We start from the raw sequence: 13,495 nt of genomic DNA, 5'->3' as shown, positions 1-13,495 counted from the left end.
GCTGATGAGGCAAGTCCTTCTATCATTGTTTCAAAGATTCCATGGCTTTTACTGAACATTTTCTTTTTTCTTTTTTTTTTCTGAGACAGTCTTGATCTGTTGCCCAGGCTGGAATGCAGTGGTGCAAACTCAGCTCACTGCAACCTCCACCTCCCAGGTTCAAGCAATTCTCATGCCTCAGCTTCCCAAGTAGCTGTGATTACAGATGTGTGCCACTATGCCCAGCTGATTTTTGTATTTTTAGTAAAGATAGGGTTACACCATGTTGGCCAGCCTGCTTTTGAACTCCTGGCCTCAAGCAATCCACTGCCTTGGCCTCCTGAAGTGCTGGGATTACAGGCGTGAGCCACCACACCCGCGGCCTGAACATTTTGTCTTTCAGAGGAAGTGTAAAATCAGCTTGTCAAGTTCCATAAACTCTTCTGCTGGGAATCTGTATTACAATCAAACTGCATCTGGACAGTACTGAGCTCCCTACTCAGGAACATGATTATGTCTCTCCTTTCTTTCCTCTCATGTTATATACTCTTGTGACAAGTTTTATATTTTTATTTATAAAATAATTTTTAACATTCTTATTAGGTTGATTCCTAGGTATTTTGCAGTTTTTGTTTCTATTTTGAATGTCATCAGGAATCTGATATGGTTTGCCTGTGTCCCCACCCAAATCTCATCTTGAATTGTAACTCCCATAATTCCCATCGGTCATGGGAAGAACCTGGTGGGAGGTAATTGAATCATGGGGGTGGGTCTTTCCCTGTGCTGTTACCATGACAGTGAATAAGTCCCATGAGATCTGATGGTTTTAAAAATGGGAGTTCCCCTGCACAAGTTCTCTTCTCTTGTCTGCTGCCATGTGAGATGTGCCTTTCACCTTCCACTATGATTGTGAGGCCTCCCCAGCCACATGGAACTGTGAGTCCAATAAACCTCTTTCTTTTGTAAATTGCCCAGTCTCAGGTATGTCTTTATCAGCAGCATGAAAACAGACTAATACAGAGTCCGTTATATTTTTTCAAAGAACTTGCTAAACTCTAATTAGTTCTAACAGTTTTGCCTATTGTCTTAAGTTTTCCAGTTAGTAAATCAAAGTAGTTTTCTCTCTTCCTTTTTTTATTTACAATTTATTTACAGTTTTTATTTCAACTCATTAATTCATCAACTTTTCATTGAGCACCTACTGTGTGCCAACTGTTCAGAGCACTGGGGATTTAACAATGAATGAAAGGACAAAAATCCTTGAAACAAAACCAGAACTTAATTTTAAGGGAGGGAGGCGTGAGGGAGGAGAGATAAACTAAATAAGTAAGTAAAATATACTTGTCATATGGTGGTAAGTGGGAGGTTGTGAGTCCTAAGAGGAGGGTAGAGTGCAGTTTAAAAGCAAGATCAGGAAAGGCCTCATCAAGAATACCTTTGCATAAAGACCTAAAGGAAGTGAGAGCGCAAGCTATGCAGCAAGGGCAAAGGCCCTGAAGGGAGTGTCACTGAGCCTGTATGGCTGGAGCAGAGTAGGTGAGGAAGAGAGTAGCAGGAGATGAAGAGGAAAAAAAAAAGTATGTGTGTGGGGGGAAGATTAGTTAAGGTCTAGTACTTGATTATTTCAGCTTTTACTTGTAGTGCTTAGAGTGCTTCAAAAAGAGGTATGACATAAGAAATGACGTACATTTTAATAATATCACTCTATTTGCTGTGTTGAAAACAGACTGAAGGGCGATAAAAGTTGAACCTGAGAGACTGATTAAGACTCTACTGCTGGACAGGCATGGTGGCTTAATGCCTGTAATCCCAGCACTGGGGGAGGTCGAGGCAGGCAGACTGCTTGAGCCCAGGAGTTTGAGACCAGCCCAGGCAACATGGCAAAATCCTGTCTCTACAAAAAACACAAAAATTAGCCAGGTGTGGTGGCACACATCTGTAGTCCCAGCTACTCAGGAGGCTGAGTTGGGAGGATTGCTTGAGCCTGAGAGGCAGAGGTTGCTGTCAGTGGAGATCATACCACTGTACTCCAGCCTGGGTGACAAGGGTGAGACCCTGTCTCAAAAAAAAAAAAAGAGTCTACTGTAATAATCCAGTCAATAGATAGATGATTATTTCTTTTGTTTTTTGTTTTGTTTTGTTTTGTTTTTTGAGACGGAGTCTTGCTCAGTCACCCAGGCTGGAGTGCAGTGGCATGATCTTGGCTCACCGCAGGCTCCGCCTCCTGGGTTCACACCATTCTCTTGCCTCAGCCTCCCGAGTAGCTGGGATTACAGGCACCCGCCACTAAGCCTGGCTAATTTTTTGTATTTTTAGTAGAGATACGGTTTCACCATGTTAGCCAGGATGGTCTCGATCTCCTAATCTCGTGATCCGCCCGCCTCGGCCTCCCAAAGTGCTGGGATTACAGGCGTGAGCCACCACGCCCGGCCTTATGATTATTTCTTTTGCTTATCTTATTACATTAGCTGGAACCTTATTATACTAGTGGTTTAAATCAGGAATGAGTGTTAAATTTTAAGCAGTTTTTTTTTTGGGGGGAGCATCTACCAGTCTATTAACTTCATTAATAGATTTCCTAATAATGAACAATTCTTGCATTTCTTGGACAAAGCCTACATGTGCATGAAGTAGTACTGTTGTTTTACCATGCTTCTAGATTCAATATACTATTGTTTTACTTATGATTTTTGCATTTGTAGCTCTCCTTTGTGCTTTCCTAATCAAGTACCAGGATTATGCCAGCCTCAGAGAATGAGTGGGAAAGCAGTTTCTGAGGACTATACTCCACTCAGCACACTTTCCATTTCTATCTCCCCTGGTAATACATCCTGTGACCCTCCCAGGCCAGTGTCCCATCATGATTTATCCAGGTGCAAGTCAGGTAAATTGGAGTCCTTTCCAGGGATATCTCACTCTAAAGCTAGAAGAGAAATGACCTCCAGGATCACGGTGCAGAAGAATGTGGTTTGGGGCTACAATAACCATCTTCCCTGCCTTGGGGAAGATATATTCATAGGAGAATGCGCAACCAGGTAGGGAGAAGCAGACGAGAGACAGCATAGACAGAGTTAACTGTTCTGATAGCAGAGTCCTGGCTCCAGTCCCTAAGGCACTAGTTCCAGCAACTCTTCCTATAAGTCTATCTCCCCACTATCCTTTCCAGCCAAATAAGCCAATACAGTCCATTTTTTTACTTAAATCCTTTGAGTTGGATTACTGTCACTTGCAATGGAAAGCATTCTTAATATAAAATCAATCCCAGGAAGTGTTTAGGGTTGAACCATACTGGTGTCTACAAGTTATTTTGAAAAGCATTAAAAAAAATTGGATGGATAGAGAAAAGGATCTGCCTTATATGAGAAGGCAAATACAGCAAATACATTAAGTATAGAATCTAGGTATGGTATATACAAATGTTCACTGAACAATTCTTGAAACTTTTCTGTACTTGTGAAATGTTTCACAATAAAATGTTGGTGGGGTTTGGGAATCAACAGCAGGAGTAATAAAAGGTATATTGGCATTAATCTAGACGTTAGGTGCTGATTAAAAAGAGCTCATTGTAGGACTGCTATGGGTTTAAGAAACCTGGCCCTGCATTAAAGCAGCAATCACTTACCTCCCTTTGCAAAACTAGAGATATGGAGAAAAGACAAAAAGTCAGGATGTGCAGTAAGGCAATAAATGACACTTCCCACTGATGTCTTTGCTGGAAGAATAACCTGCAATGGAAAAAAGCTAGCCAATGTTCCTGCTGTCATAGCTAATACATGGTTGACCAATGACTATAAGGTGATTCAAACTGAAGGGACAAACACACATACATATGATATGCCTGAAGAATGTGCTGGCATCATTGAATTATTCAATGATTTAAATTTTCTCCCAGTACTTTCATGTAGCTCACCAGAGCCATTAGTAATCCTAAGCAATGTAAACTTCATTCCACACAGCTACCTCCCTGGTAAAAATAAACAGTTGACTAATCCATATCTATTCTCTTTTTCTTATTTTTATTTTATTTTATTTTTTGAGATGGAGTCTCACTCTGTCACCCAGGCTGGAGTACAATGGCGCGATCTTGGCTCACTGCAACCAAGGTTCAAGCAATTCTCCTGCCTCAGCCTCCGGAGTAGCTGGAGTTACAGGCGCCTGCCACCATGCCTGGCTAATTTTTGTATTTTTAGTAGAGACAGGGTTTCATCATGCTCGCCAGGCTGGTCTTGAACCACTGACCTTGTGATCCGCCCGCCTCGGCCTCCCAAAGTGCTGGGATTACAGGCGTGAGCCACTGCGCCCGGCCTCCTTTTCTTTCTTAGTAGAGTACCACAACTTTATTTGGGGCAGCAATAGGTCCAGGTCCTTTGCCTCCAGAGTTGATCAATGAGACACACACAGAAGTCATCAAGGAGAAGCTTCCAAGACAGCTCTCTAAAGAGAACTGACTCAACAAGGAAGGAAACCCCTTCTGTTTCCCTTTCTTGTCTGACAGACATGATGGCTGGAGTTCCTACAGCCATTCTGTGATCATGGAGCTATGGTGAATATAGAAGCCAACTGCTAAAAGACAGCAGAACACAAACACAGAAGAGGCCTGGTTCCCTGATGACTCTATAACAGGACTGGCCTGCCTTCCTCTAACAGACATCTTCTTAAAGTTAAGTCATTATTGTTAAACATCTCGCCAGCTGCCAAACTTAGTTCCTGATAGGCCACCTTATCTAAAATGGTTAAAACTCATGTCCAATGGCAATTCATGTCTACACATATTTCATGAATTGGTATGCATAAGACACTCTACAAACTAAATTCCAGAACTTCAGAAACTGTTACCCACCACAAATGGAAAATGTTATCTGGAAGTTTGTTCACTATATTCCAGTGTATACAACACTTTATTTTCCATTTTCTTCCTTCTCTCTGGCATTCTCTGAATATTTCCTTACAGAATTTGTTCTTTGTAAAGTCAGTTTCACAAGTCTTCAATCACAAAGCATTCACAATTCCTTTCCTTCACTTATTTGACCATTAAAAACATGCCAAATCTAAATGCAATGTGAAATCTTGAGTTGGATCCTGGAACAGAAAAAGAATGCATGGAGAAACCGAGAAAATTCAAATAAAAGCTGGAGTAGTAAACTCCAAGAAAATAAAAGTTTACTAAGTAAACAAATCTATTATACCAATATTAATCTCTTAGTTTTGATAAATGCACTAGGGTTATATGTAAGATCTTAATATTAGGGGAAGCTGAGTATATAGGAACACTCTGCACCACTTTTGAAATTCATCTATAAATTTAAAATTATTTCAAAACTAAAAGTTAAAAACAAAAAGAATGCCAAATGAACTGCTTTTTCTTCAAACCAGAGCTAAAAATCACGGATAACAATTTTAAATATCCAAGTTGCAAACCCTGCTTTGCTTTCCTTTTTTAAAAATTTTATGGCAAAAACAATAATTTAAGCTGTGTTACTTAAAGGGCATTTGTGTCTCATTCACTCCCCTCTCCAAAGGTCAGAACCTCATAGAAGACCCCACAAGCTGTGAAACATTGTTAAGATATTGTGTACTATTAATGCCACAACACTCACTAAATAAGAGTCCTCAGTATACTGTCATCCCAGATACAAGTGAAAAGGAAGTTATATATAGGCCTCTACCCCTGGACCAGAAATAAAGCCATACAAGTCTAAGTAAGCATACCCTTTTCACTTCTACAGGCACCACACCAAGCCTTCCTGGCCAGCATCCAAGTAAACTGGAGGCTGAAGCTTCACATTTTCAGGTATTCCAGGGCATTGGCTTGCTTTGCATTTTGAATTTTCTTAAGGCTGGGACCATCTGTACTGTAGTTATTACTTCTGTAGATCTGTAAACCCTCCAAGAGAACGAGGGGTAATGGCAACCGGCTAAGAAACACCTGAAGAGATAACTAACCTCTGTGAGGCTTTAATTAAAGTGCTTTCTCTAGAGTATCACTATCATGAACCACTTTTTTTTTTTAATGTTTGAGACAGAGTCTTACTCTGTTGCCCAGGCTGGAGTGCAGTGGCACAATCTCAGCTCACTGCAACCTCTGCCTCTTGGGTTCAAGCAATTCTCCTGCCTCAGCCTCCCCAGTAGCTGGGATTACAGGCACCCATCACCAGGCCTAATTTTTGTATTTTTAGTAGAGATGGGGTTTTTCCAAGGCCAGGCTGGTCTTGAACTCCTGACCTCAGGTGATCCACCCACCTCGGTCTCCTAAAGTGCTGGGATTACAGGCATAAGCCACAGCACCCGGCTGATGAAAACACTTTCTTATCACCTAGCTCACAACTGTGACTCTTCATTCTCTGAATACCCATGAAATTTAACATAGCCCACAGCTTCACCTGTAATTATTATCTATTCATTCAATAAATAATTACTGAAGCAGTGTTTCATAATAGCTAACAATAGCAGTTCATACTCAGCGAGTCCTACGTGCCAGACACCAATCTAAGCAGCAAGGGAAACAATGTGAGAAATGGCAATTAAAAATAGTCCCAGCCCCCTGATACTTTCCAGGGGTAATAGAGAAGATCCTTCCCTATGACCCTCTTGACAATAAAGAAATCCTACCTATGTCACCCTAGCTACCTTGGTATGGGGAGGGGGTGATCGTGGGGAGGGTTCCCTGCCGCCTTTCGATACAGAAAGATCTGTAGAATTTTCCTATAGAAGATGGTAGAAGGGACGCCAGCACAGGAAATCCTTAATCAGATTGTTTTGCTAGAGCACATCCTTCAGTAGCTTCTTCATAAAACGTGCATGGGAGGTCAAATTTTGAGAACTTACCTGTGTGAAATATCTTCATCCTTTCTTACACCTGCCTGAGAGTTTGGCTGGGTGCAGAATTCTGGGTGGGAATCTATTTTCCTTCAAAAGGCACTCTTTGCTCCACTACTTTCTAGCTTCCAATCCTGCTAGAATCCTAGGATTCCTGATCCTGTCTATGTGATTTAGAGATATTCTTTTGTCTTTACGGTGCTAGAAAATTTCATGATGCTATGCCGGGACATGGATATTTTTATTTTAAATTGACAGATATATATATGTATTTGTGTACCTGATGTTTTGAAGTATATATACATTGTGGAAAAGTTAAATCTAGCTAATTAACAAATGCATCACCTCACATAGTTTTTTTTTTTTGATGAGTACACTTAATATCCACTCTGTTTGCATTTTTCAAGAATATATCATCATTAACTATAGTTACCATGTTGTATAACAGATCTCTTAAACTTATTCCCCTATCCAACTGAAATTATATATCCTTCAATCAACATCTCCCCATCCCCGCTACACCCTAATTACCACCATTCTACTCTCTACTTCTATAAGATCAACTTTTTTTTTTTCTTGACACAGGATCTCGTTCTGTTGCCCAGGCTGGAGTGCAGTGGCATGAACACAGCTCGCTGTAGCCTTGACCTCCTAGGCTCACACTATCCTCCCATCTCAGCCTCCTGAGTAGCTGGAATCACAGGCGCATGCCACCACACCTGGCTAATTTTTTTTTTTTTGAACTTTGTAAAGATGGGGTCTCGACATGTTACCCACTCCTGGGCTCAAGCAATCCTCCCACCAGGGCCAAGATCAACTTTTTTAGATTCTACCCACATATAAGCGAGATCATGTGGTATTGGCATGGATATTTTAAAATTCATTGTGCTAGATTCTTCACAAGTCTTTTCAATCTGGAAATGTATATCCTTTGGTTCTAAGAAATGTACTTTTTTTTTTTTTATCATTTCTTCATGTCTTCAAACAATAACTACCTGCTATCTCTCCCTGTTACAGACATCTACAGGTCCCTAGGTCATTCTGTTAATTTATGATAATCTCAATATTCACCACAATCTTTACCTCTTCAGTGCCTTGATTCCCCCACTTCCGATGGTGGTGTCCTCCATCCTACTTCAGCTATTCCCTTCCACATTGCCACATCCAAGCAGCTCAACACAGCTGCAGGAAAAGTATACAACTATGCTAAGTAGGGTCTCACCTAGGTTTACAACTACAAACATCAAATGGGCACTAGGTGCTGCCTGGAAATCCTAAAACTTTTCCTTATTTTCAACTCATTCTTCCCCATTCTCTTGGATGAATCCAACACTTCTCTTCATTTTTAGCTGAAGACCTTCCTTCTTATTTACCTGAGAATACAGAAGTAATCAGAAGAGAACTTCCACTTTCTCCCACCAACAAGCTACCAGCATTCGGGTTCACATCATCTGCCACCAATGAATTGTCGGCATTGCTCCTATCTAACTTGAGGCCAACATTCCCATTTACATGCTAGATCCCATTCCATCTTACCTACTCAAGGACTTCACCCTTGCAAGTGTCACTTTAATCAACTGTCCCTCCCTACTGCATCAGCCCATCAATTTACAAACATGCTATAATGTCTGCCCATCTAAAAACAAAAAGAACTCAACACCTCATGATCTTCCAACTACAGCCCCATTACTCTGCTCTCCTTATAACCATCCTCAAAAGAACATCAATATGACTGTCTGTATTCAGTGTCTTCAATTCTCCTCTCATTTTCTGCTTTGTAAATTAATCGATTTTTTTTTTTAGAGACAGGGGTCTTGCTATGTTGCCCAGACTGGACTTGAATTCCTGGACTCAAGGGATCCTCCCACCTCAGCCTTCCGAGTAGCTGACCTACAGGTGACTGGCTTCATTTTCTCTTGAACCCACTGCACCAAAACTGTTCTTGTCAAGGTCACTAGTGACCCTCCACATTATCGAATCTAATTGTTGATTATTAGTCCTTTTGTTTTTTTGAGATGGAGCTTCACTCTTGTTGCCCACACTGGAGTGCAATGGCAAGATCTTGGCTAACTGCAACCTCCACCTCCCGGGTTCAGGTGATTCTCCTGCCTCAGGCTCCCGAGTAGCTGGGACTACAGGTGCCCGCCACCATGCCCAGCTAATTTTATTGTGTGTATTTTTAGTAGAGGTGGGGTTTCACCATGTTGGTCAGGCTGGTCTCAAACTCCTGACCTCAGGTGATCCACCCGCCCCGTGCCCAGCCTGATTACTAGTTCTCATCACACTATCAACAATCTCATTCGGCTTTCAATGTCTTCTCGATTATTCTCCCACCTCAGAGGCAGGAAACCATTTTCTCTCAGAACTTGGAAGACACTGCTACACTGTCTTTTCTTCTTCTAGTGTTCTTAATACTAATAAATGGCAACTCCATTCTTTCAATAGCTGAGGCAAACCCGACTAGGCCTTCTTGTATTATTGTTCTTTCAGCCCTATTTCTTCCTCAGTACTTATGTCTCACCATTCTATATTATGATTTCTACTGTTACTGTCTCTTCCCATTTACAAAACAGTTATTTGAGGGCAGGGGACCGCCGTATTTATCTCACCCTACAGCACCTAACAGAGTACTTGTTGCATTATTTATATAAATAAACAGTGAAATTTAAACTATTAAAGAAGTTTCAAGCAGGAACAGATCCCTCTACAGAAAAACATTTTGAAGTAGAAAGTATCTTTCAGCTAGATTTCCACTGGTTCCTTAGCATTGATTCAGATAGGTTAGTTTATACCTTGGTAATAAGTCCAAAATCCCAGTGGTGTTTCACTTCTTGCTCAACCTACTTGCCAAGCATAGGTCACCTGGAAGCTAGCTCTGGGGCCTCGACTGATGGGTGGCTGCCATTTGCAGCCCCAACAGCTACCATGACAGAAGGAAAGCGAATGGAAAACTACACAACAGAAACTTGTACCATGAAAGGCTACACAGTATTCCCACGCATTTCACTGACCAAAAGCAACTCTCAAGGCCATACCTAACTTCAAAGAAGCAAGCAAGTACAATTCTACTACATGCTCAAGAGACAGAAACCAAAAATACCTCGTAAGACTGATGACTATCACATGCTTAAAGAGAAGCCTCTAATTCTGAGCAACAATATTTTAATTCTTGATCTCCATTCTCCATCTGTGAAAATGAACTACCGTGCTTGAACCATACACTTGTAGAGTACTATCTATGGCTCTTAGGAATGTCACTTCACCAGTTAGGTTTGCCCCTTCCATCACTCAGCAGTCAGCAGCAAAGCCATATATGGGTGACAGGAAAGTGCCAGTAACATTCAATGTCAAGAAGGGAAAGGCTTGAATGGGCAAGAAAAGCACGTTCAATCATGTACAAGTGGGGAAAGGAGGGAAGCCTTCAGCAAATTTCTTTCACCAAAGGTATTGGGGGCAGCTAGGCCTTGGGGTTCCTTGCACTATTCCTTGTCTGAAATCAAACAAATTTCATTCAAACCATTTGAAAGAAGATTTGGAGTTCGGGTATGATCAGTAAAGTGAGCCAGCATACTTCTTTGAACATAGAATCACTACCTTTAAAAGAATAAATAAAAAGCACATGGCCATGCTACTAAAAACAAGAAAGGCAGCAGTTAAGAGACAGATTCTAAGGTAGAGAAGATTTTTTCCCCCTAAAGGTCTCAAAAGACTCAAATCCAAATTCCTAAGCTCAAGATGATCTGGGATAAACCTCAAGTCTACACAGAGCCTAGATTTAACGGATGGCTGTTCTAAAGTATCCTATGCAATGTCTACATGAGTTCAAATACTTTCTGCTTCAGACAGTGAAACTGGCAGAAATGTTGCAAAGGATTGGAGATGCGTTACCATAAGCAGTTAAACTTGGAACTGTAAAGCCCACAAGGAATGATACTGAAGGGCAGAGCAGGAGTTCAAAAATGTCACCTGCCAGATTCGAAGTAATTTAGGACTCCTAAATGCAATGTTTCATTGGTATCTACCCCCCACCTTCCCTATCCTGTATTTGTTCAACAAACATATATTGGACTCTGGGTTGTGGAAAAGAATGCAGGGAAGTAAAAAAGAAACAGGTTTCTAAGAATCAGTTTCTTGTTCTCCAATAATTTGGTCTAGTTAAAGCAAACAAACAACCCCAAAAATCAGATCAGCAAGCAAAGTTAAAACATATGCCTTAAGTACCATAACAAGAATATAAGAAAACTGTTTTAACATGTAGATTGGCAACCTCCTTTCAAGGGAACAATATCATATTTGCTTTGCTATGTGGCTAGAATAAGAAAAAGCAAACAACAACAAAACCCTCTCCTGTTTTAATGACAGTTTAGCAGTACCAAAGCTCATCGCTCGCATTCCCTCTCTCCCTCTCCTTCTCAAAGGTCTCTGTTGCAACCCCTCCATCATTCCAACCTCCACACTGCGCCGGGGCCCCACACCAGCTCCATCACAAACAATGCCCAGACTAACAAGGTCAGCACCAAACGCATACGGCACAGAAATCGGAAACGGATCTTCCTATATCTAAAGGGGGCGGGGAACCCTCCCCACGATCACCCCCTCCCCATACTGAGGTAGCTTGGGACTGTGTCTCTACGGTAAGGGGCCTGGCGTTCGCCGCTTTCGGGGGTTCTAGGCCTCTTTCCCCTATTTATCCAGTTTTTCCTCCTGCGTCCCTAATACCTCTACTTCCTCCCAACCTGAGCTCCCTATTGTGGAGTGAGGGGGCGTCGCGATGCAGGCTGAGGCAGGGGGAGCTGGGGAAACGCGCAACAGGGGAGATGCTGTCATTATGTACGTAGGGGGCAGGGGACACTTTAAGGAAGCCATTGTCAAGGGCAAAGGCTCTAGAGACCCACGGTAGGGGGCTTTCTAGGTAATCCATTTGGGGGTTCTACACAAGGGAGCTATTGTGTGTGTGTGGAGGTGTGAGGTCCGTAGAGGTAGCAGTTTCTGAGGGAAACATTCCATGGGGAAGGCGAGTGAGTTATTCATAGGGAAGCCTCTGTGGGGTTCTGTGTGGAAGAATCTTTCCTGGGAGAAACGTTCTATGGAGGTGAGGACGTCATAACAGTGTCTTCACAGGGAATCGCTGTCCATAGGGAAGCCATTGTGGGGAAACCGTTGCAGGGTTGTCTGTAGGGGAGCCATTGTGGGGAAACCGTTGCACGGTTGTCTATCGGGGAGCCATTGTGGGGAAACCGTTGCAGGGCTGTCTATAGGGGAGCCATTGTGGGGAAACCGTTGTGGGGCTGTCCAAAGGGGAGCCATTGTGGGGAAACCGTTGCAGGGTTGTCCAAAGGGTAGCCATTGTGGGGCCTCTACAGAGAGCGCCGTTCCTGGAAAACATTCCTCCCTGAGCCGTTCAGGAAAGAACCGTCCCGAGGAAGCCATGTCGGACCACGCCCTGCGGCGGGAGGCGTCGCCAGACCCCGACAGCCCGCATCCCCCGCCCGGCCGCCCCTCGGCTGCCTCTGCCCCGCGTACCTGACGGAGGGTGACCCGCGGCTGGAGCCGCCAGGGGACCGAGCGCGGGGCAGCCCCAGCCGGCGCGGGGGGTACATGTCCATGGCGGCGGACGACTGGCGGCGGAGGAGGACGGTGCCGCTGCGAGGGTCTCTGTAGCCCGCAGGGCGGCTCCAGGCTGGCTGCGGCCGGGCGGGGCGGCAGGGCGTGCCGGGTGGGAGGGGGCGCGGCGCGCAGGCCCGGCGGGGGCGGGGGCGGGGGCGTGGAGGGGCGCGCGCACCGAGAGCGGATGGGGGCGTCGGGAGCGGCTGGAGTTGGGGGTCGGCGCACGGCCACAGGGACCCCACTTCTTAAGCTGCGAGGCCGCCGGACCGGATGTTGGGAGCGCGTGTCCGCAGGGTGAGGGTTGCCACAGCGCCGCCCGGCCTCGTCCTCAAGCCCGGCATCATAGAGCGGGGCTCTGCGCGGCGCCCCCCGGCCACGCACACGGACGCGCCCGGGGGCGGAGCCTCTCCCAGCCCGGCCCCACCCCTCCGGCTCTGCCCGCCCCGCCCCGCCCCGCCCGGCCAGCCCCGGTCTCCAGAGACGTCTTCCGCTCCGGCGCCAGGGTACAGCGCACCTCGCCAGTACCCAGCGCACCTCCCCAGTACCCGGCTCGCTTCCCTGTTCTCCGGAACGGTGTCTTCCCGCTTCCTGGTCATCAATTCCGCACCCACCCTTCAAACATCCAGTAGATTCCTAGCCGGCCTCGGGTTAGCATAGCAGTGCGCACCAAGCCTTGCGCAGGGCATGAGCGTTAGAGGCGCACAGGATCCCAGAAGACCCCTAACCTTTACTGTTAAGATCCTGGCTCTACCGGTTTCTGCAGGGACATGTACAAGAAACTTGGGAAATATTTCACTGATAGTTGCCAGGCGTCCTGTATATACAGGACGTATTTAATGATTATTGGCCTGCGTCCTTTGTTGACCTTGTCGGAATGCCTTAAATGTCCTGTATTCATCTTTTTACACTAAATTGCAATAATTAGAGCTATTTTTCTCCCACAGTAATTGGTGCTAGATTACTTAAATTACAACACTGGCTGAAAATCCTTCCTACGCTAATGAAGATTTGGACAATCCCTATGGTGTCTCCTTCAGGTTTGGCTGAGGGAAGACCAGAAGGGAGTAGGAATTTAAAGTGCTTGTCTTTCATA

At 44.4% G+C, this 13,495-nt stretch overlaps 1 protein-coding gene across 5 annotated transcripts in view; it reads right to left on the bottom strand.

Annotated features, from left to right (window-relative positions):
• DNAAF9 (dynein axonemal assembly factor 9) overlaps positions 1-12,782 on the bottom strand; it is a 160,045-nt gene extending 147,263 nt beyond the window's left edge. For all 5 annotated transcript variants that reach the window (XM_054467962.2, XM_054467963.2, XM_054467966.2 and 2 more), the window contains exon 1: positions 12,319-12,782. In XM_054467962.2, coding sequence (XP_054323937.1) covers positions 12,319-12,401 — 83 coding nt within the window. In that variant the 5' untranslated portion in view covers positions 12,402-12,782. The remainder of the gene's footprint in view (positions 1-12,318) is intronic.
• Between the last annotated feature and the right edge of the window lie 713 nt (positions 12,783-13,495).

Source organism: Pongo pygmaeus, chromosome 21, assembly GCF_028885625.2.
Source record: "Pongo pygmaeus isolate AG05252 chromosome 21, NHGRI_mPonPyg2-v2.0_pri, whole genome shotgun sequence".
In the NCBI taxonomy this organism is placed as follows: domain Eukaryota; kingdom Metazoa; phylum Chordata; class Mammalia; order Primates; family Hominidae; genus Pongo; species Pongo pygmaeus.
This window is presented reverse-complemented; position numbering and strand designations above follow the sequence as displayed.